The following is a 27573-nucleotide window of genomic DNA, read 5'->3' as shown; positions in this document are numbered from 1 at the left end:
AAGGGATGTCAAAAGATTATCAGAGGCCAGGCGTAGTGGGTTACACCTGTAATCCTAGCACTCTGGGAGGCCAAGGCGAGTATCGTTTGAGCTCAGGAGTTCGAGACCAGCCTCAGCAAGTGTGAGACCCCGTCTCTACTAAAAAAATAGAAAGAAATTAGCTGGACTACTAAAAGTATATATATAAAAAATTAGCTGGGCATGGTGGCACATGCCTGTAGTCCCAGCAACTCAGGAGGCTGAGGCAGTAGGACTGCTTGAGTCCAGGAGTTTGAGGTTGCTGTGAGCGAGGCTGATGCCATGGCACTCTAGCCTGGGCAACAGAGTGAGACTCTGCCTCAAAACAAAAAAGCAAAACAAAATAACACTCGTATCCCCTAAATCTCTTGAAATAAAAATAAAAACTGCATTGAGAATGGTGTGGCATTGGGAAACTAATCAGGCTCTTTTGCAAACACACACATACTGAGTGGCCCCTGTGGCATTTAGCCCTGGGTTACACCTGACTGTGCTCTATAAAAAGTGAAGAATCTACCTGGAGAAGCATCCTTTTTATAAATATATAAAGGCTTATAGACAGACAGAACAGATTTTGAAGTAACTTAAAACCTCCACAATACACAGGGGAGGGTGGAAAAAAAAGAGGGAAAGGTAGCTCTGCCTAGGGTCTGTACTAAATACCTCCAGTTCAAGAATTACGTAGTGAAGTCCTTTTTTTGGAAATGGGGGAGAGGTTGTCCCTAGCCAGCCTGCATGCTCAATGACCAGACGTTAAGCCTGATACTGACATTCACATGCCCTACAGATTTACACAGAGCCTATTCAGTGACTTCCCATTCAGTAGAAACCCCCAAATGCATGCCAGAAACTGGGTACAATACAGAATGCTACATATACTATATTTTTTCCTATACATACATACATATAAATTTAATTTACATATTAGACACAATATTCTTGCACTTTGGGGGTTATAATTAAGTATATACTTGAAAGCAAGTACTGCAATACCTCCACAGGGGACCTGATAAACCAGATGGCTACTAAGTGACTAACAGGCAAGTAACCTATCTATACAGGTCAATAAATACTCTGGAAAAAGGGATAAGTCACATCGGGGCAAGATAGAGTAGGACAGGACAAGATTTCATCATGCTATTCAAAACAGCACGACATTTAAAACTTCTGAATGGTTTATTATTGGAATTTTCCATTTAATATTTTTAGACCACAGGTGACCACAGGTAACTAAGACCACAGAAAGTATGTATGTAGGGGTTGCGAAAATTCACCTAACTATACACATAGGATTTGTGTATTTTTTAGTAAGTTATATTTCGTTAAAAGCTTTTAAAAACGTTGCCATAGACCCCGTGAAGCGGCTTGATCTCATCTACCTCTGGTTTTACTACGGATAGATTGCAGTAACTTTCAGACCAAGTGAGAGTGGTGTGGGACAAGTTCGGGCCACACACAACCTCTGGACTTCCCTGCGCGCCCCGCCCCGGGCCAGAGGAGCCTGGTTCCTTTTGCCTCAGAAGACTGAAGGCCGTCGGGTCCACGGGTCTGAAGCGACCAGACGCTTCCCCGGCCGGCTCAGCCACCGAACGCTCCCAGAGCCAGGGGACGCCAGATCCCCCCAGGTCTCTCGGCGCGCTCGCCACATTCCACCCGCCTGAGGATCAGGCCCTCTGTTCTCCCCGCTCCGGGCCCGCGATGACGGCGACGCTGATCCTGGAGCCCGCGGGCCGCTGCTGCTGGGACGAGCCGGTGCGCATCGTCGTGCGCGGCCTGGCGCCCGAGCAGCCCGTCACGCTGCGCGCGTCCCTGCGCGACGAGAAGGGCGCGCTCTTCCGGGCCCACGCGCGCTACCGCGCCGACGTCGCCGGCCAGCTGGACCTGGCGCGCGCGCCCGCGCTGGGTGGCAGCTTCGCGGGGCTCGAGCCCATGGGGCTGCTCTGGGCCCTGGAGCCCGAGAAGCCATTCTGGCGCTTTCTGAAGCGCGACGTGCGGACGCCGTTCGCCGTGGAGCTGGAAGTGCTGGACGGCCACGGGCCCGAGGCCGGGCGGCTGCTGGGCCGGGCGGTGCACGAGCGCGACTTCCTGCCGCCCGGGGTGCGGCGGGAGCCGGTGCGCGTGGGCCGGGTGCGCGCCACGCTCTTCCTGCCGCCAGGTGAGCGGGGGCTGCGGGAGTGTGAGGGTCGGTGGCCTCCGGGCTGCTCTAGCTGAGGTTTGGCTCCGGGGCAAGATCAGAAAAGCTGGCATTGGTTGTCAATGGCGCTCAGCAAAGATGGGGGATTTTGGCGTTAGGTTTTGCACTGTGTTACTGCATTATACCATTTAATTTCTGTAATGTCCCAATGAGGTGGATGTTCTTATTCTGCAGATGAAAAGCTAGGGTCAGACTGGTAGGTACATTGTCCTCTTTGCTATTAATCACTCCCCTACAGATACCTGCAGGCATTAGCCCGACTGGTCTTAGGCAAAATGCAGACGGTAAAGGAGGCTGTTGCCATGCCCCTTTCTCTAGTGTCCTGGGCACACTGGGCCCATCTCCACTTCTTCATGTCCCTCTTTACTGCAGATCACAGTTCAGACTTCACTGCCTTCTCATCTAAACCCATCTCTGGGTATTTCTGTTTCTTTTCTGTCTTTCTAAATAGACATCTGAAATAGCAGCACACAGAAAACACAACATAGAGCTTTGATTCAGATTCTTAATTCTATGTCCAGTCCTCCAACAGAGTGCTCTTGAGTCCAACACTGTATAAAACATGAAATCCCTCCTTCCATGATGTGTTAATTAACGAAAGACTTTGTTACTCCCCCTTAGGACAACTTAGAGTTTTAGAATCTTGCAAATAATTTATCATAGAATCATCTGGACGGTCACATCATCAGTAAGAAGGAGCTCTGTGTTTTAGATTTTTCTCTCCCCAAGGAGCTTCTATTCCTTTTTAGTAGTGACTCAGACATCTGCTCTCTTTTCTTTAATTTATAGGAGCCCACTAAATAATTTAGAAGGTTGTGTTAAAGAAAAAGCAAATTCTGGCCGGGCGTGGTGGCTCATGCCTGTAATCCTAGCACTCTGGGAGGCCAAGGCAGGCGGATTGCTCGAGGTCAGGAGTTTGAAAGCAGCCTGAGCAAGAGTGAGACCATCTCTACTATAAATAGAAAGAAATTAATTGGCCAAATAATATATATAGGAAAATGAGCCGGGCATAGTGGCGCATGCCTGTAGTCCTGGCTACTGGGGAGGCTGAGGCAGTAGGATTGCTTGAGCCCAGGAGTTTGAGGTTGCTGTGAGCTAGGCTGATGCCACGGCACTCACTCTAGCCTGGGCAACAAAGTGAGAGTCTGTCTAAAAAAAAAAAAAAGAAAAGAAAAGAAAATTTTTTAAATTGCATAATACTTTTCCTCTATACTATTCCATTCTTTAGGACCTGGATCCTTCCCAGGGATCATTGACATCTTTGGTCTCGGAGGGGGCCTGTTGGAATATCGAGCCAGCCTTCTGGCTGGCCATGGTTTTGCCACGTTGGCTCTAGCTTATTATGACTTTGAAGATCTCCCCAAGCAACTGGACAACATACATCTGGAGTACTTTGAAGAAGCCCTATGCTACATGCTTCAGCACCCCCAGGTTCTCCCATGTCCTTTATTCAGTCTCTCTAGAAACATCTCCACGGAGGGTGTCACCTGAACTAGGTGCAGTGATGCTGCTCTATTCTTTTGCAAAGGAGATTTCTTTTGGAGACTTCCTTGGTTGAAGGTGCCCATTGTTAATATTTCCACTTTCTCTGCCAGACGGATTCATGCTATAGTATTAATCATAAAATCCATGTGAGATTCAATTTTGTATTAATAAAATTCTTTTTGTAATGCATATTGAACTTGTTTTATTTTTTTTAATTATATATTCTCATATTTATTTTTTCTTTTCCTTTCGATTCCATGGTGCCACTAACAGCTGATGAACTTCTAATATTATCTTTGCATGCTTGTTTTTTAACTTTTAATTTTCTGATATCAGATTATGTTCTCAGATTTTCATCAGAACTTGACCACTCTTTTCAGAAGCTAAGAACTACTTATTTGGGCTCCTCAGTCTTGTTTTGTAATCATTTGCCAATATATGTGGATGAGCTCTGATGAATGATTCATATCTTGGAACAGAACTTGGTCCCCACCATTGGATACACAGCCACAATAAGACTTGAATCAGGCTTACCTGAATGAGGGCCTGAACTTGACAGGCTCCATGAGGCTCAGCCTTCTCTAGTGGTGATCCTGTGGAACATATCAAATATGCCAATGAGTTTAAGATTTGTTTACCATGTGTTCAGCCATATATTTAATAAGAAGAAACTCCACTGTCAGATGAGGTTGATTTTCTTATGGATAATTCCCAGCTTAATGCTAGTAGCATCTCTAGTTGTATTTCAGAAATATATTTTTGTGTTGGATAAGTTCTTGACTCTTCTCTCTTCTTTTCCTCCAGGTCAAAGGCCCAGGCATCGGGCTTTTGGGCATTTCTCTAGGGGCTGATATTTGTCTCTCGATGGCCTCATTCTTGAAGAATGTCTCAGCCACAGTTTCCATCAATGGATCTGCGTTAAGTGGAAACAGAGGCATACATTATAAGCAGACTCGTATCCCACCCTTGGGCCATGACCTGAGGAGAACCAAGGTAGCTTTCTCAGGCCTGCTGGACATTGTGGATATACGGAATGATACGGTCGGAGGGTGTGAGAACCCCAGCATGATTCCAATAGAGAAGGCCCAGGGGCCCATCCTCTTCATTGTTGGTCAGGATGACCACAACTGGAGGAGTGAGTTATATGCTCAAGTAGCCTCTGAACGGTTACAGACCCATGGAAAGGAAAAACCCCAGATCATCAGTTACCCTGGGACTGGGCATTACATTGAGCCTCCTTACTTCCCCCTGTGCCCAGCTTCTTTTCACATATTACTGAACAAACCTGTGATGTGGGGTGGGCAGCCCAGGCCTCATTCCAGGGCCCAAGTAGATGCTTGGAAGCAAATTCTGTCCTTCTTCTGCAAACACCTGGGAGGTACCCAGAAGAGAGCATTCCCCAAACTGTAATGTATTTGTCAGTTGTTGACATGAGAGATTCAAGATCATATTTTATTTAATAGTCTTCAGTAACCCTGTATGAATCAGAAGTGCCATGGATAACATTAAATTCACATTTTTGCCATTAATGGTATATTTTAGGTAACTTTATTAAATAAGTTTTGTCATTAATTTTACTAATGTAACATGTACTTGTAGAAGATTCAGCTGTATGTATAATAACAAAAATATAAAATATCTCTACTGTTAAAATTTGTGTTTTCTTCCAAATTTTTTTAGTTAATGTTTTAAGCCATGGATGAACTTTAAAGCTGTTGAGTTTCTCTGTCACTATGAAAGAATGATCACTTAATGATTGCTTTTGAGCTACTGGTAGTATGGTAGAATTGTCTTTCACCAAAAGGATAGAGAGAAGTGTTGAAATAAGGATAGGCAGCTGACCTTTTCATTCTAGAGGTCAGAGAAGAATCCTTTGAGAGGAGTTATTGGGGGCATCTGTCTCTAGAAGAGTTAAGTCTAAAGACTGTTACACAAATGAATGTCCCTCTCATTTCCTGGCTCTAATAACAGACCTTGGAAAATCATAGGGTGATAACCTTAGAGGAATCATTTCTCACTTTGTCCTCAGGCTACACATCACCATTAAGTAGACTTGAAGAGGTAACGGCTGAGAATTTTCCAAAACTGATGTCAAAGACATCAAGCCACATATTCAAAAAGCGCTATAAACCCCAGGCAGAATAAATATAGAGAAAACACTATCTCATACTTACCACATCACAATAAAACTGTTCATGGAATTTTTAAAACATAGCTGAACATTCTTTGACATAGGTGGGAGACTCTGTGTCCCTTTCCTTCAAGTCTGGATGGACTTCTGACTGCTTCAATCAGTAGAGTAGAACAGAAGTCATGCTGTGTGACTTCACAGGCTAGGTCACAAAAGGCCATGAAGATTCTACTTTGTTTGCTGGGAACATCTACTTTGGGAGCTGGAGCCACCATTTGAGAAGCTTGTCTACCTTGAAGCTGCGATGCCCCAGACACATGGAGAAGCTAACTGTTGGCACTTGGCTGACAATCCCAGTTGAGGTCAGCCTCTGAGTCAACTCGGCCCAGATGCCAGATATGTGAATGAGAAAAGTTCTAGATGATTCTAGTCCCCGCCTGTTTGCATCTTCCCAGTGAAGGCTTCAGATAACCTAGAGCAGAGAAGAGATGTCCCAGTCAAGCTCTGCCAAATTGCAGATTTGTGAGCAAGAGAGATTGTTCTTGTTTTATGTGACTATGTGTTGAGGTAGGTTTCAGTTATCTATTGTTGTGTAACAAGCCACCCCAAAACACAGTGGATAACAACAATAACCATGTATCCTTCTTGAGTCTGCAAATTAGACAGGACTCAGTGGGAGTGGATCACTTCTGTTCCAAGTGGCAGTGGCTGTGGCAGTTGGGGGATCTACTTTCATGGCAGGGATGTTGGTACTGGCTGCCCACTGGGAACTCAGGCAGGGCTGTGGGTTAGGGGGTTCTTAATTTCTTTCCACCTGGGCCTTTTCACTGGCTACTTGGGCTGCGTTTCAAGAATGAGCATCCCAAGACAGCAAGGCTGAATTGCATGTCCTTCATTTGATAGTATTGGAAGCTACATACTATCACTCTTGCCATACTCTAGTGGTCAGGCAGTCAAAATGCTCACCGATGTTCAAGGAGAACATGGAGGCCACCTGTTGAATGAAGAGTGGAATGGTGATATTTTGAGAGGAAAGTCTGTTTGAGGAGAAGATATAGAATTAAAAGGTTGGGGTGAAAAGATGAGGAAATAAGGGCATAGCATCTCCTGACTGTTTTTTTCCTGAACTTTTAAGGAAAAAAAAAAAACAACAAAAAAAACTAGGATGGGACACCTGTAATCCCAGAACTTTAGAAGGCTAAGAGGTCAGAGGATCGCTTGAGGCCAGGAGTTTGAGACCAGCCTGGGCAACAAAGTTAGAACCCAGCTCTACAAAAAAAATTTTTTTAAATGAGCCAACCGTGGTAGTGTACACCGGTAGTCTCAGCCACTCAGGAGGCTGAGACAGGAAAATCACTTGAGCCCAGGAGTTGGAGGTTGCAGTGAGCTGTGATCCAGCCACTGTACTCCAGACTGGGCAACAGAGTAAGATTCTGTCTTTAAAAAAAATATTTTTTTTTTAAAAAAAGCCTGCCTGCCTGCCTGCCTGCCTGCCTGCCTGCCTGCCTGCCTTCCTTCCTTCCTTCCTTCCTTCCTTCCTTCCTTCCTTCCTTCCTTCCTTCCTTCCTTCCTTCCTTCCTTCCTCCCTCCCTCCCCTCCCCTCCCCTTCCCTTCCTTCTTTTCCTCCCTTCCTCCTTCCCTCCCTCCCTCCTTCCTTTTTCTTTATTTCTCATTCTCTTCCTTTCTTCTTTATCAATTCTTTAAAAAAACAATCGCTTTATATAAACTTATTTAACTGCTAACTGATCAATAAAAAGCATTGAATAAAAGCAGAGTAAGTTAACTAAAAAGCAATTAAAAAGTTAGTTATGTTGCTAATGTAGCACATAGCACAGCCTCCCTGCTCAGTATTGCTGTTTTGCTGGTGTCCTTTAGTACTGTGGAGGTCTTCCTGGGAGATGTGAGCCCCTCTCTCTCCTGGGTCTCCTACACATGCTCATGCACAGAGCTCATCCACCCACCTTCCTCCCCCTCCTTAGTTCTCAGGGAACTCTCTTTCAGTGGGCTCTGGGCGATCAAGTTTGTGTTGCAGGGAGAGGCTGCTGGTTCTTGCATAGCTGGAGTGCACTGCAAGGGAGCTCTTCTTGCCTGGCATTTCTTACCCCTGTCTCAGCTTTGAGGACTCCACAGTGCCCATGGGCTCTGAAGAAATGCATTTCTTATATCTCTACAGCTTTCACTTAACCACTGCATTAGATTACAACACTCCTTCCAGCAAAATTAAATATTAGAATAAAAAATATCTTCAAAGGTACTTCTCATGTCTTGTCTTATAACTTGGACCACATTTTGAGTGCATTCAGTTAACTACAAGGCATTTTTTCCTCGGCTATGAGTTCAGATGTCTTATCTTTATTATAAAACAGCCCCATGCAAGCCCCAAATTGCTCATTTTTCACTTTATATCTCTCAATTTATTTAGTATATTATTTTTAAATCATTTATTCAAATTCTTATCTAAGTTTCCTTTAATTTTTGCCTCTGCACCTTGGTAGCCCCTCTGCCCTGAAGCTAACACTTTTTTTCTCCATAAAGAAATACAATAAGGCCAGGTGTGGTGGCTCATGCCTGTAATCCTAGCACTCTGGGAGGCTGAGGCGGGCGGATTGCTTGAGGTCAGGAGTTCGAAACCAGCCTGAGCAAGAGCGAGACCCCTGTCTCTACTATAAATAGCAAGAAATTAATTGGCCAACTAATGTATATAGAAAAAAATTAGCCGGGCATGGTGGCACATGCCTGTAGTCCCAGCTACTCAGGAGGCTGAGGCAGGAGGACTGCTTGAGCCCAGGAGTTTGAGGTTGCTGTGACTAGGCTGACGCCATGGCACTCACTCTAGCCTGGGCAACCAAGCGAGACTCTGTCTCAAGAAAAAAAACAAGAAGAAGTGCAATAGGCCTAAACAATTCTCTTTCTGCATGTATTCCCCCCTCATAGACTGTGTTTTCAGTGACTTCTGGTCATGGGCTTGTCACTTACTATAGGATAGAGAAACTTAGGTGTCATTGCCCATGTTTGCTTATAGGACTGGTACATTTTTAAAAGTTTATTTAAATTTTGTTTTATTGGTATAAATTTATGGAGTACAAGTGTAATTTTGTTACATTGATATATAAATAAAAATAAAATATAAAATAAAAAAATAAAAGAAATATAAGAAAAAGGAAAGAAAATAGGGTAGACAGGGAACAATAAGCTAGCCACTCCCCAGACCAGATTCTCTGGCTTCTCTTTTCTACAAGATGTTGCAGGGCAGATTTATTTAGCCCTTCTCCATAAATCGCTTCAGACTCACTAGTAATCAGTAGAGTTAAAGTAGGAAGGCTAACAGGGCAAGGTAATGGGCACCATATTGAGAAGGGGCCTAACAGCTCACTAGGAAATCCAATTCTCAGTATAATATCAAACCAGACTCCTGGATAATCTATGTTATATTGGCTATTAGGATTATAGGATAAATCCTATATAGGCAGGAGGTCATTTATTGGGGCTCAGAAAACAATATCCCAAAATATGGCACTTCAATATACTAAACTAAGCAGCCCCTAAGTCTCTCTGACCAATACCCACCCCCCACCCCCCACATACACAATTCTCTCTCTCCCAAAGCAGAGGATGAGGCTGTCCTCTGAAGTTCCCTTATCTACCTAGAAAGCAGACCACCAATGAGTAACACAATTGCCTTGGATCCCCTCCTTGAAATTTCATTAACCAGAGAAGATTAAAATTCATACCACTGAGGAAAAGACTGAAAACTAAACACCATATCTAGAGTCCAGATGAACTTTGTCCCAAACCTTTCTCTTTTCTCCAGGTCCATTCAATTCCCAAAGAGAATCATTCACTAACCATTATCTGAGCATTGGGCCCATTTGTTCCTTCTAAAAATCATTTATTACCCCTAGTTAACATAAAATTTTTAGACAAATTAAACAGTTTAATTGAGCAAAGAACAACTTGTCAACCAGGCATCCCCTGAACCAGAATAGGTTCAGAGTAACACAAATACTGTCTTCTGGTCAGAAAGGATTTATGGACAGAAAAAGGAAAGTGATTTACAGAAAATGGAAGTGAGGTACTGAAACAACTGGATTGGTTACAGCTTGGCACTTGCCTTATTTGAACATGGTTTGAAGAGTTGGCTGCCTGTGATTGGCCAAAACTCAGTGATTGGTTCAAGAGTGGGTTACACTCTGTTTACACATCCAGTTAGATTACAGTTCACTGTTTATAGTAAAACTTTTAGGCTAAACTTATAATACGTAAGGAGGCAGCTTTAGGTCAAACTGAATTTAATAGTTACTCCTTTTTGGTCAACCTGTCTCAATTTGGAGAGATTGACCAAAATTTTAGCTCTTGCTCTTGCTCATGTTACTGTCACCATCAAAAATGTACTAAATTGGTCTCAAATCTCACTGGGAAATAGAAAAACTGAGTTTTGTAAGATGAGAACAAGGACTTTAGGTTACTTTTTTTAAATAAGAGTTAGAGCAGAGTGGATGTCCTTTTGATGAAATCTCCTGTTTTCAGGCAAGGGGAAAAAAACCTGGTCTCTTTCAGGATCTGTCTGCTTACTTAAAGTTTCAGTTAGATTATATTACATTAAGCATGAGTGACTCCATTTTTGTTTGGTCTGGTCTGGTGGGGCCTAATGCATGAGATCAGTCCAAAACTATAGCCTCCCATAATTTTGCCAAATAATTCCCCCCTTGAGAGCATTATCAAAACTTAGGGCTTTAGCACTACTACTCTCAGTTACCATCATTTTGAGTTTTCAGTCTCTGCATGTCATTCATAAGCAATGGTGTCCTCATAATCACACATTTTTTGAGTTTTTGTTATTCCAGGCAAGCATCTGTAGTCCCAGCTACTCCAGAGGCTGAGGCAAGAGAACAGCTTGAGCCCAGGAGTTTGAAGTTGCTGTGAGCTGTGCTGATGCCAAGGTACTCTACTAAAGGTGACAGAACAAGACTGTTTCAAAAAAAAATCTCCAAAGTGGTATCTTTTTGTATGCTAATGAAGGACTGGTGGCTGTGGGCTGTGGATGATTCAGATAATCTCAGGATGGGGGCTTGTTGGCAGGGGAACCAACCATGTGGTTAGAGGGTTGGAACTTTCAGTCCCATTCCCTGACCTAGGAGAGGAGAGTGAGGGGCTGAAGGTTGATTACCAATGGCTAATAACTTACCAATTATGCCTACACAATGAAACCTCCATAAAAAAACAAAAGAACAGGGTTTAGGGAGCTTCTGGATAGCTGTACACGTGGAGGTACTGAGAGGGTACAGCTCCCCCCAGTGGGTATGGACACTCCACACCTTCCTTCATGCTTCGTTCTATGCATCTCTTCCATCTGACTGTTCATCTATAACCTTTGTAATATCCTTTATAATAAATGGGTAAAATGTAAAGTAAAGTGTTTCCCTGAGATCTGTGAGCAAATTAATCAAACCTGAGAAGGGAGTCCTGGGGCTTTTGATTGATGGGTATCTGAAGTTGGGGGTAGTCTTGTGGGACTGAGCCCTCAACCTGCAGGATCTGATGCCATCACCTCATTGATAGTATCAGAATTGAGTTAAATCATAAGACACCCAGTTGGTGTCTACTGCAGAATCGATTACATGAATAGTGTTTCAGGAAAATCCCCATACATCTCATGTCAGAAATGTGTTGAGCGACTGTGTAAGAGAATAGGAAAAACACTTTGGTTCTTCCTGTATCTTTAATAGCTGGCAAAAAAGAATACATTTTGGTGAGCTAGTGTCTTATTCTATTTATACAGCACCTGTTTGGTCCAGCTATCTTTTTTTTTTTTTTTCTGAGACAGAGTCTCGCTTTGTTGCCCAGGCTACAGTGAGTGCCGTGGCATCAGCCTAGCTCACAGCAACCTCAAACTCCTGGGCTCAAGCAATCCTGCTGCCTCAGCCTCCCGAGTAGCTGGGACTACAGGCACCATGCCCGGCTAATTTTTTCTATATATATTAGTTGGCCAATTAATTTCTTTCTATTTTTAGTAGAGACGGGATCTCGCTCTTGCTCAGGCTGGTTTCAAACTCCTGACCTCTAGCAATCTGCCCGCCTCGGCCTCCCAGAGAGCTAGGATTACAGGTGTGAGCCTACACGCCCAGCCTGGTCCAGCTATCTTGTCATGCTTATTATTGATTTAATAACAAAAATTGGCCAAGAATGGTGGCTCACACGTGTAATCCTAGCACTTTGGGAGGTGAGGCAGTATGATTGCTTGAGGCCAGGAGTTGGAGACCAGCTGGGAAATAGTGAGACCCCTCATCTCTAAAAAAACAAAACAAAACAAAAATTAAAAATTAACTGATAGTGGTGGCTCACATTTGTAGTCCCATCTACCCAGGAGGCTGAGGCAGGAAGATCACCTAAGCCCAGGAGTTTGAGGTTGTGATGAGCTATGATCATGCCACTGTACTCTAGCCTAGGCAACAGAGCAAGACCCTGCCTCAAACAAACAAACAAACAAACAAACAAACAAACAAACAAACAAACAAACAAAAAATTACAAAAGTCATTGATACAGCACCTGAAAGAGTTACTCTCTCAAACTTCCCAGTATTAGCTGCAGCTGGGACAGAGCTCTTGGCAAGCACTCAACTTGGTAGTCCACAGTTCAAAGTTCTGGGAACTGAGCCAAAAGAGGGCTCACCAGGATAAGGACAAAGCTGTTTTTGTACCCAGACAGCCATGTTTTGAAAACCATGCATTTCATTTAACCTAATGTCTCTGAACGTAGGGCATCTTTCCTTAAAGACTAAGGATGAAGCCCCTATGAGGAAGAGACATGTGAGGATGTCCTTTTTTTAAATTTTTTTAGAGACAGGGTCTCCATCTGTTGCCTAGGCTGGAGTGTAGTGATGCAATCATAGATCACTGGAGCCTTGAACTTATGGGCTCAAGTGATCCTCCCACCTCAGCCTTCCAAGTCACTGGAACTACAGGCACAAGCCACTGCACCTGGCTCAATGTCCTTTCCCTCCAGATCTGTTATGATAACAGATTCCTCTGGAGAAACTATATGCCTTAGTCCACAGAATTAAGTCAAGAATTTCAAGGGATTTTAAACACAGCATCAGAGATAATGCAAATTCCTGGAAATCTCAAAGACTAAGTGTTTGAAGCTATGTAAGAGGAAGGATCTGAGGTAGACAGACTTTACTAACCCTACAAGTTGGACACAGAAGGCCAAAGATGTCTTCTATGGTGGCTTCATCACTACATGAGATTGTTTTGTTTGGGGTTTTTAAAAATACTTTCTATTTTGAAATAACTTTATACTTGTAAAAATGTTGCAAAAATAGTAGAGTTCCTTATATCCTTCCTCCAGCTTCTTCAAACGTTGACATCTTATATACCATAGTATAAATACCCTTCAAAATCAGGGAATTAACATTAATATGATACTATTAACCATGAGTGTATTCTTGAAATTAAGTCATTGTTATCTTGAGGAAAGGACTTACTCAAATGAGTAGTACAGTGTACAAACATGGAAACATGTAGCGCTCTCTTGTCCCACACAAACTGTAAATATGAGATAGTATTAGACACAGTGTCATGAGTGAAATCACAGCTGATACTGGAGTAACTGGAAGTCTGTCCCCACCTCCAGCCTTTCTCCTTTTAACTCTCATTTGGCTTATTGTCTAAGCAAATGGATGTCAGATGTTAACTGAGGATTACAGAAAACCAGATAAAGTTGTTAACAGTGGCTGACATTGTTTCTCTATAGCAAGCTCTCTCTAAATCATCCCTAAATTGCATCCTTTTATTGATCTTACTAGTGCACTGTTTTCAGTCCTAATGTGTGTTTTAGACATCAATAGCAGTTTGCCCTCATTTGGCAGCCAGTGATTTGCCTTTATAGGCTTGCCTCAAGAAATCTTGATTCTTTAATGTTGTCATAATCGCTTAAGGTGGGATTTAAACAGGTGTCCTCAACCCAATTCAGATAATGAAAGTAATCACTGTACTGATGGCATACAGATCAGGAGTGACTCAGAAGCAATTGTTTCTGAAGCTTAGCCTTCTGATCTGGTTCGGGACACACTACCCCAAATGCTTTCCTAAATGTACCGTGGCATTTAGGAAAGCAAAAGCAGGTAGGTCACTCTCAACTCTCCCTCTACATTCTTTCCTGAACAAGGACAAAAAACCCTCATTCCAGAGGTGCCTTCTCTGTACCCAGAGGAAAGGAACTAAACATTGGTCATAATCATTTTAGCAATTTAGAGCAGTCACCACACACACACACATACGTATATATTTTACAATTTGTACCATTTTATCTCTTTCATGATGAGTCTTAGAGTGTATAGTTTTTAATAATGGAGTGCTTTGAAAGCCTTTAAAGACTTTTAAGAACTTTTAAAGACTCAGGAAGGACCAACTGGCTGTCCAGGCTCTCCAGGAGCCTATGCTTAGCATTTGCTTTATATCCCCTTAAATGCTGATTTTGTTTCTCCAATTTAGGTGCATTGTGCTAGTTACAAGATGGGTTATCATAGGTCATTTGACTTGGACCATGGAGTTCATTCAAACTGCATATCCTAAAGAATTTTAGTACTAGCTGATTTAGCATGAGAATCTGCTAAGAGATTTTCTTGGTATTAAATTTTTGTCCTGCTTAGGTTAGCAGTTTTATAAACCAGTCAGTCTCTTTATTGGCGTTCTGGAAATTCTTTCCAAGTCCAAATGATATGATCCTTAATTTATAAAAAATTTGTATTTAAGAGTGGTTGTTCCATCCTTTCATAAACCTCCTTGAAGACACAACACTCTAGTATTATACTTGCTTGTTAGGGGTTTTCGGGAAACATCAGAATTAAGTGATTATCCCAGAAAAATGGATGGCTTAAAATTTTTTTTTAAAGGAATTAAGTAGTTAACTGTAAATTAAATGACTTAAATGTTCACAATTAAAGACACAATTGACAAGGAAATTTAGTTATTTCTGTGGCCTATAATAATTTAACATAATAACCATAATTATGATTGATAACATAGCAAAACATATCAGAATTTTAGGAATATCATATAATTTGGAACATATATTAATAACATATGCATAAAAGTATAACTAAAAGGTGAAATATCATTTCTTATATGACAATGCTTTCCATATAATTTAACATACCAAATAAGCCTGTTTATTATCATTATATTGGATGCTGCAGGGGCTCCTGGTAATATACCAAAGTTAGTATGAAATCAAAAGACTTAATTTTGTATTTCAAATTTGATTTTGGGAAGCCTGTCAAATATGTCAAAGGTTTAAAACATTTGATCAGATTGTGGTGGTGTTTCTGACTGTGGGAGCTTCGGCTTCCCAGTCGCCCGATGAGCCTGAGCAGCACCAGAAAAGTGTCACCGTAAGCCATGAGATGTCTGGTCTGAACTGGAAACCCTTTGTTTATGGCGCCCTTGCCTCTAGCTGAGTTTGGAACGTTCCCTGTGGATCTTACCAAAACACAGCTTCAAGTTCAAGGCCAAAACATTAATGTCCGTTTCAAAGAGATAAAATATAGAGGGATGTTTCATGCCTTGTTCCGAATCTATAAAGAAGAAGGTGTATTGGCACTGTATTCAGGAATTGCTCCTGCTTTACTAAGACAGGCATCATATGGCACCATTAAAATTGAGATTTACCAAAGCTTGAAGTGATTATTTGTAGAACGTTTGGAAGATGAAACTCTTCTAACTAATATGATCTGTGGGGTGTTGTCAGGAGTGATATCTTCCACTATAGACAATACCACTGATATTCTAAAGATTCAGATTCAGACTCAAGGAAGCCTGTTTCAAGGGAGCATGATTGGCAGCTTCAGTGATATATACATACCAACAGGAAGGCACCAGGGGTCTGTGGAGAGGTGTGGTCCCAACTGCTCAGCATGCTGCTATCGTTGTGGGAGTAGAGCTACCATTCCATGATATTACCAACAAACGTTTAATATTGTCAGGAATGATGGGCAACACAATTTTAACTCACTTTGTTTCCAGCTTTACATGTGGCGTGGCTAGGGCTCTGGCCTCCAATCCAGTTCATGTGGTGCGAACTTGCATGATGAACCAGAGGGCAATCGTGGGACATGTGGACCTCTACAAGGGTACATTGGATGGTATTTTGAAGATGTGGAAACATGAGTGCTTTTTTGCGCTCTATGAAGGATTTTGGCCAAACTGGCTTCAACTTGGCCCCTGGAACATCATTTTTTTAATTACATATGAGCAGCTCAAGATGCTTCAAATCTAAGGACTGAATTACACATGAGCCCAGCCCTGCCAGCCTTTCTACTCTCTTCTTTTCCCCCTTTTCTGTGTTCTAATGTATTTTGACAAAGTTATGTGTTTACTGAACCATTGGTTTCCTAAAGGCCTCCTGATGGAAGAACAACAGGATGGCTCAAAGTTGTTATGTACTTGTGTTGCCATGTTAACTTTTCCCTGGAAGTGTTAACATTTAGACTCTGGCCCCAGATTGGTATCTTCTATGAAGATGGATACTGATGGGTGACATTGAAAATGGCCTTCTTTCCAAATGAAGGTTAAATGAAGTTGGTTAGCCCCAGACCTGGGCTAGAGCAAAAGGCATAGGCCAGGGCGGTTACTGCTGTGTATGTCACAGACCTCGATTCTCATTAAAGTATTTACTGGCAGAAAAAAAATTTTTTGATCAAAAAAGAATCATAGGTCACTGTAAAATAATATTCATTGAGCTACAGTGATAACTAAAACGTTTTAAAAATCCAAATCCTTTATTCTTTGACAGAGAGGAGTCTCAGTTTTCCAAACGATTAAAAGATCTACCAAAGACAGCATGAACCAGAATATGTCTCTCCTCTTCCCTCTTTTTTTTTTTTTTTTTTTGAGTAGAATTCTATGAGTCTATTCATAGAAATCGTGGGTTCAATTAAGGGTATCTTCAACTATTTATTAAATTTCCTCCTTTGTAAAGTGAGCTTTGAGAAATTATATCATATTTATCGATTGGTAGTTTAATGGATTTCATGGTCATTCTTTGAAAAATAAACCTGTAGATCTACATAGCTCAATATTTTTTCCTCACAGCGTTCATAAATCCTGCTGAGAAAGAGGCAAAGCACCAGAGGAAGCAGGAGAGGAAATTTTTTAAAAAGGCAAAGCAGAGAACATTTGAACACGTAGCTCTGCATGCTTCAGATTACCAGGCTGAGAGAACAAATGGTAAAAGAGAAGCTGCCTTTGGGGCCTTTCCCATTCCCCTTTCATCCCCTCCACTGCTACTTAATCGTCTTCATCCAGACAGTTCAATTAATTCCATTTTTCCTGATTCCCCAAATTCTGGCTAGATTATTAGTCATTCACACTATTTTTAAAAGAAATACTTCAAGTCCTGGATTTCTTTCTTTCTTTTTTCTTTTTTGAGACACTCACTCTGCTGCCTGGGCTAGAGTGCAGTGGCATCAGCCTAGCTCACAGCAACCTCAAACTCCTGGGCTCAAGCAATCCGTAGCTGCGACTACAGCCACCATGCCTGGCTAATTTTTTCTACATATTTTTTTTTTTTTTTTTTTTTTTGAGACAGAGTCTCACTTTGTTGTCCAGGCTAGAGTGAGTGCTGTGGCGTCAGCCTAGCTCACAGCAACCTCAAACTCCTGGGCTCGAGCGATCCTACTGCCTCGGCCTCCCGAGTAGCTGGGACTACAGGCATGCGCCACCATGCCCGGCTAATTTTTTATATACATATCAGTTGGCCAATTAATTTCTTTCTATTTATAGTAGAGACGGGGTCTCGCTCTTGGTCAGGCTGGTTTTGAACTCCTGACCTTGAGCAATCCGCCCGCCTCGGCCTCCCAGAGAGCTAGGATTACAGGCGTGAGCCACCGCGCCCAGCCTACATATTTTTTTTAGTAGGCCAATTAATTTCTTTCTATTTTTAGTAGAGATGGAGTCTTGCTCTTGCTCAGGCTGATTTCGAACTCCTGACCTTGAGCGATCTGCCCACCTTGGCCTCCCAGAGTGCTAGGCTTAAAGGTGCGAGCCACCTCGCCCGCCTGGATTTCTAATAGTATAATTTCAGGCCCACAGATATACTGCTTATGGTCTCCTTGTGAAACAAATTAATTTATCCTGACAGCAGGAAAGCTCTCTGGGCCTAGGGCTCTGTCTCATTGACCCAGGTCGTGCTATTCACCATCTGTTGTTTCCAGGCAAGGCTAGCATTACTGACTAGGTTGGGCATTGACTTTAGTGCCTGGCTCCAGCTGTGCTCAGACCCGTGGACCCCCAGAAAAGGGTGAGAGGGTACATTCTCTGCTATGAAACTGAAAGAGTAAAAACATTGAAGATTTAAACCTTGTTCAAGGTTCCTCAAAAAATTAAACATAGAATTACTATGTGATCCAACAGTTCCACTTCTAGGTATATACTCAAAAGAACTGAAAGCAGGGACTTGAACAGATATTTGTACATCCATGTTTACAGCAGTATATTTGCAATAGTCAAAAGGTGGAAGCAACCCAAGTGTCCATCGATAGATGAATAGACAAAATGTGGTATATACAAACAACTGAGTGTCATTCAGCTTTAAAAGGAGTGAAATTCTGATACATGTTTCATGTGGATGGATCAACCTTGAAGATAATTATGCTAAGTGAAATAAGCCAGACATAAAAGAACAACTATTGCATGATTCCACTTATACAGGTACCTAAAATAGCCAAATTCATAGAGACAGAGAGTGTAATAGTAGTTGGTTCTCAGGGGCTATGGAGGAGGGAAGAATGGGGAGTTATTTTTTGATGGGTAAGGAGTTTTAGTTTGGGATGATGAAGAAATTCTGGAGATGGATGGTTGTGAAGGTTGTACAAGAATGTGAATGTACTTAATGCCATTGACTTGTACACTTAAAGATGGTTAAAATGGCTGGATGCAGTTGCACAAGCCTACAATCCCAGCTACTTGGAAGGCTGAAGGGAGAAGAGGATCCCTTGAGCCCAGGAGTTTGAGGGTGCAGTGAGCTATAATTGCATCATCATGGCACTCCAGCCTGAGGAACAAAGTAAGACCTCATGTCTAAAAAAAATTGTTAATGGTTAAAACAGTACTGCATAAAATAATACTAATAAAATGATTAAAATGGTAAATTTAATGATTGCATATTTTACAATTTTTAAAATCAAAACTCTGTTTAATTATAAAAGCCAGGCCAGGTGCGGTGGCTCACGCCTGTAATCCTAGCACTCTGGGAGGCCGAGGCAGGCGGATTGCTTGAGGTCAGGTGTTTGAAACCAGCGTGAGCAAGAGCGAGACCCCGTCTCTACTATAAATAGAAAGAAATTAATTGGCCAACTAATATACATAGAAAAAATTAGCCGGGCATGGTGGCACATGCCTGTAGTCCCAGCTACTCGGGAGGCTAAGGCAGGAGGATCGCTTGAGCCCAGGAGTTTGAGGTTGCTGTGAGCTAGGCTGACGCCACGGCACTCACTGTAGCTTGGGCAACAAAGTGAGTCTTTGTCTCAAAAAAAAAAAAAAAAATTATAAAAGCCATTTAGATTTTCTGATAGAAATTCTGGACAAAAAAGATAATTAAAACTACCCACAACACCCCAAGGCTTAAAAAACAATACTTTGGGGTAGTTTTTGACTAGTTTTTTAAATGTATTAATATATTTTTAAAAATAATATATACTGTTCTCTAACCTGCTTATTTTTCAATTTCGTGAAAATTTTCTCATCATATATTCTTCTGCTATATTATCTGAAATGGCTTCATCTCTTCCATTATATGACATCACAATTACATTGGTTAAACCAAATGTATATTGCCAGTTTGTTTCTAACTTTTCCTATATTAAATATGATAAACATCCTCTAGCCAAATATTTACACACCTTCATGAAGGTTTACTTACAAGAAATTCCTAGAAGTGGAATTGTGAGTCAAAGAGAATGCATCTTTTCAATATCTTTACACAGATTGCCCAAAAAAGGACATACCAGTTTATGCATCCACTAATATATGTGTATTTTCCAAATCATCTTCAATATAGTACATGTCAGGCTGGGAGCAGTGGCTCATGCCTGTAATCCTAGCACTCTGGGAGGCCAAGGTGGGAGGATTACTCAAGGTCAGGAGTTTGAGACCAGCCTGAGCAAGAGTGAGACCCCATTGCTACTAAAAACAATAGAAAGAAATTAGCTGGACAACTAAAAATATATAGAAAAAAATTAGCTGGGCATGGTGGCACATGCCTGTAGTCCCAGCTACTAGGGAGGCTGAGGCAGAAGGATTGCTTGAGCCCAGGAGTTTGAGGTTGCTGAGCTATTCTGACCCCACGGCACTCTAGCCCAGGCAACAGAGTGAGACTCTGTCTCAAAAAAAAAAAAAAAAAAAATCGTACATGTCATGTGAGAGACAAAGTATAATAGCTTAGAGCACAGGCTTCCCAATCAGATTACAAAGGTATGAATCCCTGTATTTCCACATTCTAGCTGTGTCATCTTCAGCAAATCAGTTAAACTTTCTGAGCCTTAATTTATTCATAGGGTTTTTGTATGGATTAACAACTAGCTATTATTATTTACCTCCTTCAGTTCCTACAACTTCTATGCATAAAATATACCTGAAGTATGTCACAGAACACATGCAAAAGTAATTAGAGATACAAGGAGTTACATGATTAATGACCAGTGGGACATGAGAGCATCTAGAACTAGGTAAAAAAGGCTTGTGTTGAGGGCAGTCTTATTAGGAGCAGAGGGAAACACAGGTTTTGTGCACTGGTTGTGTATACATTTATAACAAAGATATGAAACTATGAATGTCAAATCAAGTACAAGGCCTTGGAAGGGGCCTAAAGCTTAAGTCTGATGAAAAATCTACCTCTGGTTGGAACTGATAGTTTATAAAAAAAGGTGAGAAGTACAGGTTGAGAGGGAGATAGTTTGCCTAGATGGGGCAAAATGAGAGCCCAGTATGAAAAATAATAACTATTATCCCATTTGGCTATTTTTACACCAGTAAGGAATGAGGCTCAGAGGCCATACAGCTAGTAAGAGGCCAGTGCCCTTAGATGTGAGACTGCGGGGAAAGATAAGCTACACAGAGAACACATGCAAACACCCTGGTACAGACTTTCAAAGACAAGGACTCTGGGCTGAGCACAGTGGTTGGTGCCTGTAATCCCAGCACTCTGGGAGGCTAAGGCGGGAGGATCACTTGATGTCTGGAGTTCCAGACCAGCCTGAGCAGGAGAGACTCCGTCTCTACTGAAAATAGGAAAACAGCCCGGTGAGGTGGCACATGCCAGTAGTCCCAGCTATTTGGGAAGCTGAGGCAGGAGGATCGCTTGAACCCAGGAGTTTGAGATTGCTGTGAACTAGGCTAATGCTAGCGCACTCTAGGCCCTAGCTGGCGATGGAGCGAGACTGTCTCACCAAAAAAAAAAAAAAGGCCTCTAATTAGTAACGAGTGTGAATTACTCAATAATGTGATAAAACTCAGTTCCAGTCCTGAATTTCTCTTAGGCGACTGGGGACTTTGCTACCTGCCAGGTTCATCAAGAGCCAGCACACTCTTCCCGGGCCAATGAGCTTCAGAAAAGCAGCAGCAGGAAGTTGTTTCCCAACCTTAAAGAGCAGGTTTTCGATACAGGAGGCGTTAGGCAAGTTCACGTGTGTCTAGATTTGCTCTTGCTGAGCGGCAGGGCTCTGGCTTTCCCAGCTCAGATTAGCAACTGCTGTGCCCTGCTGGGCACTTAGCCAGCAAACGGGCAGCCCTGGAGGATCTCGTCCACACCGTGTTCAGTTGTTCCTACGTCTGAAATCAAAACGCCATATGGTGGCCTCGCCTTTTGCTGTCCTGCGAGCGTCCAGACTGTGCCGAGGGGGCCTGAAAAGTTGGGCGCAGTTGCTGGGGGCTCCACCGCTGAGACTACGTGGACAGATCACTTGGGCTCCTGTCCGTATGGCGGCGACGCTGATCCTGGAGCCCGCGGGCCGCTGCTGCTGGGACGAGCCGGTGCGCATCGTCGTGCGCGGCCTGGCGCCCGAGCAGCCGGTCACGCTGCGCGCGTCCCTGCGCGACGAGAACGGCGCGCTCTTCCGGGCCCACGCGCGTTACCGCGCCGACGCCGCCGGTCAGCTGGACCTGGCGCGCGCGCCCGCGCTGGGCGGCAGCTTCGCGGGGCTCGAGCCCATGGGGCTGCTCTGGGCCCTGGAGCCCGAGAAGCCCTTGGTGCGGCTGGTGAAGCGCGACATACGCACGCCGTTCGCCGTGGAGCTGGAGGTACTGGACGGCCACGGGCCCGAGGCCGGGCGGCTGCTGGGCCGGGCGGTGCACGAGCGCGACTTCCTGCCGCCCGGGGTGCGGCGGGAGCCGGTGCGCGCGGGCCGGGTGCGCGCCACGCTATTCCTGCCGCCAGGTGAGTCCCTGCTTGTTTGGAGCCAGGTGGATTCCCTGAGACCCCCGCCGGCCCCTTGCCTGGCCTGGGAACCACGTAACTGTGGAACTTCCCAAATCTCGTTCTGTGCTCTCGTGTCATAGATTCCCAATGGAAGTTTTCCCTTTTTACGTTTTATGTCTCTCCCTGGAGGCATTGCCATTTCCTTCGCTGTATGCTAAAGAGTGTATTCAACTTACAATCACTGAGAGCCATCATATGCCAGCCACGTGGCTGTGTTTTGAATACCATTATAGGCAAAGACTTACGCTCTTGTGCGAGAGTGATTTTTTGCCTCCTTTCACATCGAACTTCCAGAGAGGCAGTTCCCCATAATCATTAAAAAACAGACTCTCCCAAAATTCTCTGACAGTCTTCTCTCCTCAGTCATAAACATTTTGCCCCTTCCCTGGGAAACATTTGGCAATATCTGGAGACATTCTTGGTGGTCACACCTGCAGGGGGAGGTGCTATTAGTATCTAGCAGGTAGAGGCCAGAGATGCTGCTAAATATCCCACAATGTGCAGAACAGCCTCCAGAACAAAGAATTCTCTTCTTCCAAATGTCTGTAGTGCTGAGATTGAGAAACCCTAGTCTAGGTGAACACAGAGTGCTTGCTAGGTAAAGGTGGACTGGAAACAAGACCTGTGGCCCACCACTTCCAACCAAATTCCTAACTTAAACCCTGCTATATAAAAATGCTAGCGTTGCCACAGCGCATAGAATCCCTGAACTGAATTTTGTAATTATTCTCCAAAATAGAGCCTGCTTTAATTTTTATAGCTTTTGAGCAATTCCTAACCTTTACTAGTGGCTGCCTGTGACACTGTGAATTCCTGGGGCTGCAATTGGGTCTTACACATATCTATATCTTTATATTCCTAGAAGCTTTCACAGGGATATAGTAGGAGCTCCATAAATCATACTGACTGATTCAGTAAGGATCTTCTAAAGGTTTCCATTAACAACAAAGAAATCCTTACCACCCTGTCATGGTATCTGATATTCCAGTCAAGTAAATCCTGTGTTAACTACTATTTCAGTGTCTACTATGTGGCTCATTTAAAATTTATTATTTTCTCAAAGGCTTTTCTAAATAATGTGGAAAGGTTTGATCATTTAACAAATATGTATGAAGACTATGCTAAAGTATTGGGATGCAGTAGCTAACAAAGTCACACACAGGCCTCACTGTACTTATGGTCTAATAGAGGATACAGACAGTTATCCTTGCACCTATAACACATTGTGACAGGTGCTATGATAAGGGAGGTACAGGCCCATCGAGCTATTAGAAATATATAAAAGGCCATCTAACACAATTCAGCTTTGGGGGGATCTTGGAACGCTTTTAGGAAGGGATATCTAAATTAGGCTTGAAGACTGAGGAGTCAACCAACCAAAAAGTGGGAAGGGAGAAAGAATAGTATTCTAGGCAAAGGAAGTGGCATATATAAATATTCAGGGGCCAAAGAGAACATGGCACAGTAGGGATGGCATTCTTTAAGGCTGGAGCAGGGTGTTTAAGGAGGTGGGAGATATAGTCTAATAATCTCCTGTATATGTAGAACACTTTACAACTCTCAGAGCACTCTCAAAATAAATATAAAGAAATTAATTGGCCAACTAATATATATATAGAAAAAAATTAGCGGGGCATGGTGGCACATGCCTGTAGTCCCAGCTACTTGGGAGGCTGAGGCAGCAGGATTGCTTGAGCCCAGGAGTTTGAGGTTGCTGTGAGCTAGGCTGATGCTACACTCACTCTAGCCTGGGCAACAAAGCAAGACTTGGTCTCAAAAAAAAAAAAGAAAAGAAGACATTTTGTTCCCCCTTGCCCTAAGAAAAGTATAAAAGCTCCTTCTTCTATCAGCATTTTCATCCCCAAACCCCAACTTCAAAAACTTCTTTGCTGACTGCCAAACTCTGAAAGCTGAGATATCTTTTGAGAGTCTAAAGCTCCTTGTTGTTTGTGGTATTTTCTAGGCAAGGGGCCCTTCCCTGGGATCATCGACCTGTTTGGAAGTGGTGGTGGCCTTTGTGAATATAGGGCCAGCCTCCTGGCGGGACATGGTTTTGCTGTCCTTGCTCTGGCTTATTTCAGATTTGAAGACCTCCCTGAATATTTGAATGAAACGCATCTGGAGTACTTTGAAGAAGCTGTGGACTTTATGCTGCAACATCCAAAGGTAGGTTCCAGTGTCACCTGGATGCAGAGGAGAGGGGGTAGAGTGGACACTGCTGAATCCAGAAGCCCTACCAGGACACTGGGCACTAGAAATAGGCCAGGAGACACCAAGGCTCCTTCAAAAGTGACTACGAATCTTATTTCCATTTTCACCCTTCTGTCTCCAATCGCTTAAGACTTGACTGTTTACTTCCCTTTGTGATCATTTACCATCATTCAAAGAGCACTGGACTAAAAAGTTATTAATCTTGAGAACCTTTCTTCTGTACCTACCACACAGTGGCCTTATGATACTGAATAAGGCAATTGCTCTCTCTAGGTTTAATTTTTCTCATTGAGAAGATTAATGTAAATGTATAGAAGGAAAAGTGACTATAAAGAGACATTTTAGAGACAATTGGTGACATTTGCATAGGAATGGTATATTTTATGATATTAAGTAATCATTAATTTTATCAGGTGTGATAATGGTATGGTTTTGTGAAGAATGTCCTTATCTGATAATAAGAAAAAAATTATAGGCCGGGCGCGATGGCTCAAGCCTGTAATCCTAGCACGCGATGGCTCAAGCCTGTAATCCTAGCACTCTGGGAGGCCGAGGCAGGCGGATTGCTCGAGGTCAGGAGTTTGAAACCAGCCTGAGCAAGAGCAAGACCCCGTCTCTACTAAAAATAGAAAGAAATTAATTGGCCAACTGATATGTATATAAAAAATTAGCCGGGCATGGTGGCGCATGCCTGTAGTCCCAGCTACTCGGGAGGCTGAGGCAGAAGGATAGCTCAAGCCCAGGAGTTTGAGGTTGCTGTGAGCTAGGCTGACGCCACGGCACTCACTCTAGCCTGGACAACAAAGCGAGACTCTGTCTCAGAAAAAAAAAAAAAAAAAAACGGGCATGGTGGTGCATGCCTGTAGTCCCAGCTACTCGGGAGGCTGAGGCAGAAGGATTGCTTGAGCCCAGGAGTTTGAGGTTGCTGTGAGCTAGGCTGACGCCACGGCACTCACTCTAGCCTGGGCAACAAGCGAGACTCTGTCTCAAAAAAAAAAAAAAAGAAAAGAAAAAAATTATAGAACATTTTGGTATGATTATAAATGGAATGATATATACTCTTCGCTACTATCCAAATTTAAACATTCTAATGTTTAGAAGTAAGATGTTCTACAAGGTCCTCTTCCCCACCCCCAATGCCCTTGGTATCTGTAACCCCAGAATTCTCTGCCAGAGAGCCCTGATCCAGCTTCCAGGCCCCAAGCCCCTTCTCTGGGTCTATCAGCATGTATACACCTAGGCCTTAAACATGCAGGCTGGGGTGACCACACACATGTGTGAAAAACCCCTTAAGGTCCATGAAGGAGCCAGGGATGGCAGAGAAAGAGGGTAGGCTGGGGTCCAGGGGCTAGCTCTCCCCTTTGCCATGTTCCAGTACAGAATTCCAGTGGGTTCCAAGATTTTAAATTTGACCCTGACCTTATAAGTTGTTATGGTGATATATTTATCAAGATAGGAGAAAGAATATATTTATTTAACAGTTTTTTTCACTTGATTTATAGCTTCTAAATATTTAGGTTAGGGTATATGAGCCTCTGTGTATACTCTTGATTAGGGGATAGACTCATAAATATTAGGGGATGGATTGTGTACTAGGACATCAATTGATTTGCTTATTAAAAGATACATTTGAACTTTGTATATTATTATATAAGGAAGAGAAGCAAATGATATTTAAGAAAGCTACTTGGAGAATGTAATATCACTGTTTATGTCCTCCATTTATGAATTCTAAGTTTGTGTCTTTCTCTTTCTCCTCATCAGGTGAAAGGCCCTAGTGTTGGGCTTCTTGGCTTCTCCAAAGGAGGTGATCTGTGTCTCTCAATGGCTTCTTTCCTGAAGGGCATCACAGCCACTGTACTTATAAATGCCTGTGTGGCCAACACAATCGCTCCTCTGCATTACAAGGATATGATTATTCCTAATCTTGGCAATGATCTAGGAAAACTAAAAATCACTGAGTCAGGACATTTCATTTTTTTGGATATTTGGAACAATCCTGTGGAGGAACCCAATCAGTTAAGTCTTATTCCATTGGAAAAGGCCCAGGGTCCCTTCTTGTTTATTGTTGGCATGGATGATCACAACTGGAAGAGTGAATTCTATGCTCATATAGCCTCTGAAAGATTACAAGCCCATGGGAAAGAGAGACCCCAGATAATCTGCTACCCAGAAACAGGTCATTGTATTGACCCACCTTATTTTCCTCTTTTTAAAGCCTCTATGCATGCAGTGGTCAAAAAAATAGTATTCTATGGAGGTGAGCCAAGGGCTCACTCAAGGGCACAGGTGGATGCCTGGCAGCAAATTCAAATGTTCTTCCATAAACATCTCAATGGTAAAAAATCTGTGAGTCACAGCAAAATATAACATTGCAACCACAGACCAGATACGATTAATAAAAATCATATTCATACAACTTGCGTTGGGTTTTCCAGAGCATCTAGGAACCAACCTGCTCAGCTTCCTTGTCGGGTCCTGCTGGATTCTTAGCCTTTGCAACCTGCCTGCCTTCACTGCTGGATCCAACCTTCTCTCCCCAGAACTTACCTTGATCTTATCTTTAGGACCAGTCTTTACCTTAAGCAAGAAAAATCTAAGAAGTGCTTGCCCAATTCTCAAGTGCTGGCCTAGCTTCAGCCTGTGTCCTATTTCTGAGAACTGAGTTTCTATATTGCTGTGGAGTCCCATATCCCCTTTGGGCCCTAACTGATCATGTCTGAGCCTTGGGTACTGGCCCATTTGAGTCCCTTCAGGGAAGGATTCTGCCTTATTCTTGCCAGTACACATTCCTGAACATTTACTCAAGACTTTTCCTTGAACCCCAGTCTGAAGAGTGGGAGCATTATACCTGTCGATATGCTTCCTTCATGTTTACCCCATCTGAATTCCTGGTCACTGTAAGGTAATTGCCTGCCTGGAGGAATGCCTTGATGCCAAGATTTTGAGGACTATACCTTGTGGGCCATGGCCTTCATTTTTGGGTGTCATGTTATATTTGACAAATAAGACTTCCTTCCAGCACCATCTGGTCATGTTATCTTCTTACTGGGAAGGACTGGA

General features: G+C 43.0%; 2 protein-coding genes and 1 pseudogene across 3 annotated transcripts; all 3 read left to right on the top strand.

Annotated features, from left to right (window-relative positions):
* The first annotated feature begins 219 nt into the window (after positions 1-219).
* ACOT4 (acyl-CoA thioesterase 4) lies at positions 220-5350 on the top strand. The gene is made up of 3 exons (XM_012741489.2): positions 220-2173; positions 3441-3643; positions 4502-5350. Exons 1-3 carry the CDS (start codon positions 1717-1719, stop codon positions 5105-5107), a joined length of 1266 nt encoding a protein of 421 aa, XP_012596943.2. The 5' UTR covers positions 220-1716; the 3' UTR covers positions 5108-5350.
* Positions 5351-15097: 9747 nt separating this feature from the next.
* Positions 15098-16289, top strand: LOC142871371 (brain mitochondrial carrier protein 1 pseudogene; annotated as a pseudogene).
* A 5162-nt stretch (positions 16290-21451) lies between these two features.
* Positions 21452-26929, top strand: ACOT6 (acyl-CoA thioesterase 6). Of its 2 annotated transcripts, none has more exons than XM_012741471.3 (3): positions 21452-22257; positions 24263-24465; positions 26275-26929. In XM_012741471.3, exons 1-3 carry the CDS (start codon positions 21672-21674, stop codon positions 26878-26880), a joined length of 1395 nt encoding a protein of 464 aa, XP_012596925.2. In that variant the 5' UTR covers positions 21452-21671; the 3' UTR covers positions 26881-26929. The 2 variants fall into 2 exon arrangements, with proteins under 2 accessions (XP_012596925.2, XP_075859992.1); XM_076003877.1 differs by having other exon boundaries at positions 21597-22121.
* Positions 26930-27573: the final 644 nt, after the last annotated feature.

Source organism: Microcebus murinus, chromosome 6 (genome assembly GCF_040939455.1).
Source record: "Microcebus murinus isolate Inina chromosome 6, M.murinus_Inina_mat1.0, whole genome shotgun sequence".
NCBI lineage: Eukaryota > Metazoa > Chordata > Mammalia > Primates > Cheirogaleidae > Microcebus > Microcebus murinus.
Note: the sequence above shows the minus strand (reverse complement) of the source record. Positions and strands in the feature narration are given on the sequence as shown.

What these genes read in the sequence shown, in the direction of transcription:
- ACOT6 (XM_012741471.3), top strand. Translation starts at nt 21,672, where the DNA reads ATGGTGGCCTCGCCTTTTGCTGTCCTGCGAGCGTCCAGACTGTGCCGA. An exon ending in CACGCTATTCCTGCCGCCAG is followed by an intron (nt 22,258 to 24,262) that starts GTGAGTCCCTGC and finishes GGTATTTTCTAG; the next exon opens with GCAAGGGGCCCTTCCCTGGG. An exon ending in TTATGCTGCAACATCCAAAG is followed by an intron (nt 24,466 to 26,274) that starts GTAGGTTCCAGT and finishes TCTCCTCATCAG; the next exon opens with GTGAAAGGCCCTAGTGTTGG.
- ACOT4 (XM_012741489.2), top strand. Translation starts at nt 1,717, where the DNA reads ATGACGGCGACGCTGATCCTGGAGCCCGCGGGCCGCTGCTGCTGGGAC. An exon ending in CACGCTCTTCCTGCCGCCAG is followed by an intron (nt 2,174 to 3,440) that starts GTGAGCGGGGGC and finishes TCCATTCTTTAG; the next exon opens with GACCTGGATCCTTCCCAGGG. An exon ending in ACATGCTTCAGCACCCCCAG is followed by an intron (nt 3,644 to 4,501) that starts GTTCTCCCATGT and finishes CTTTTCCTCCAG; the next exon opens with GTCAAAGGCCCAGGCATCGG.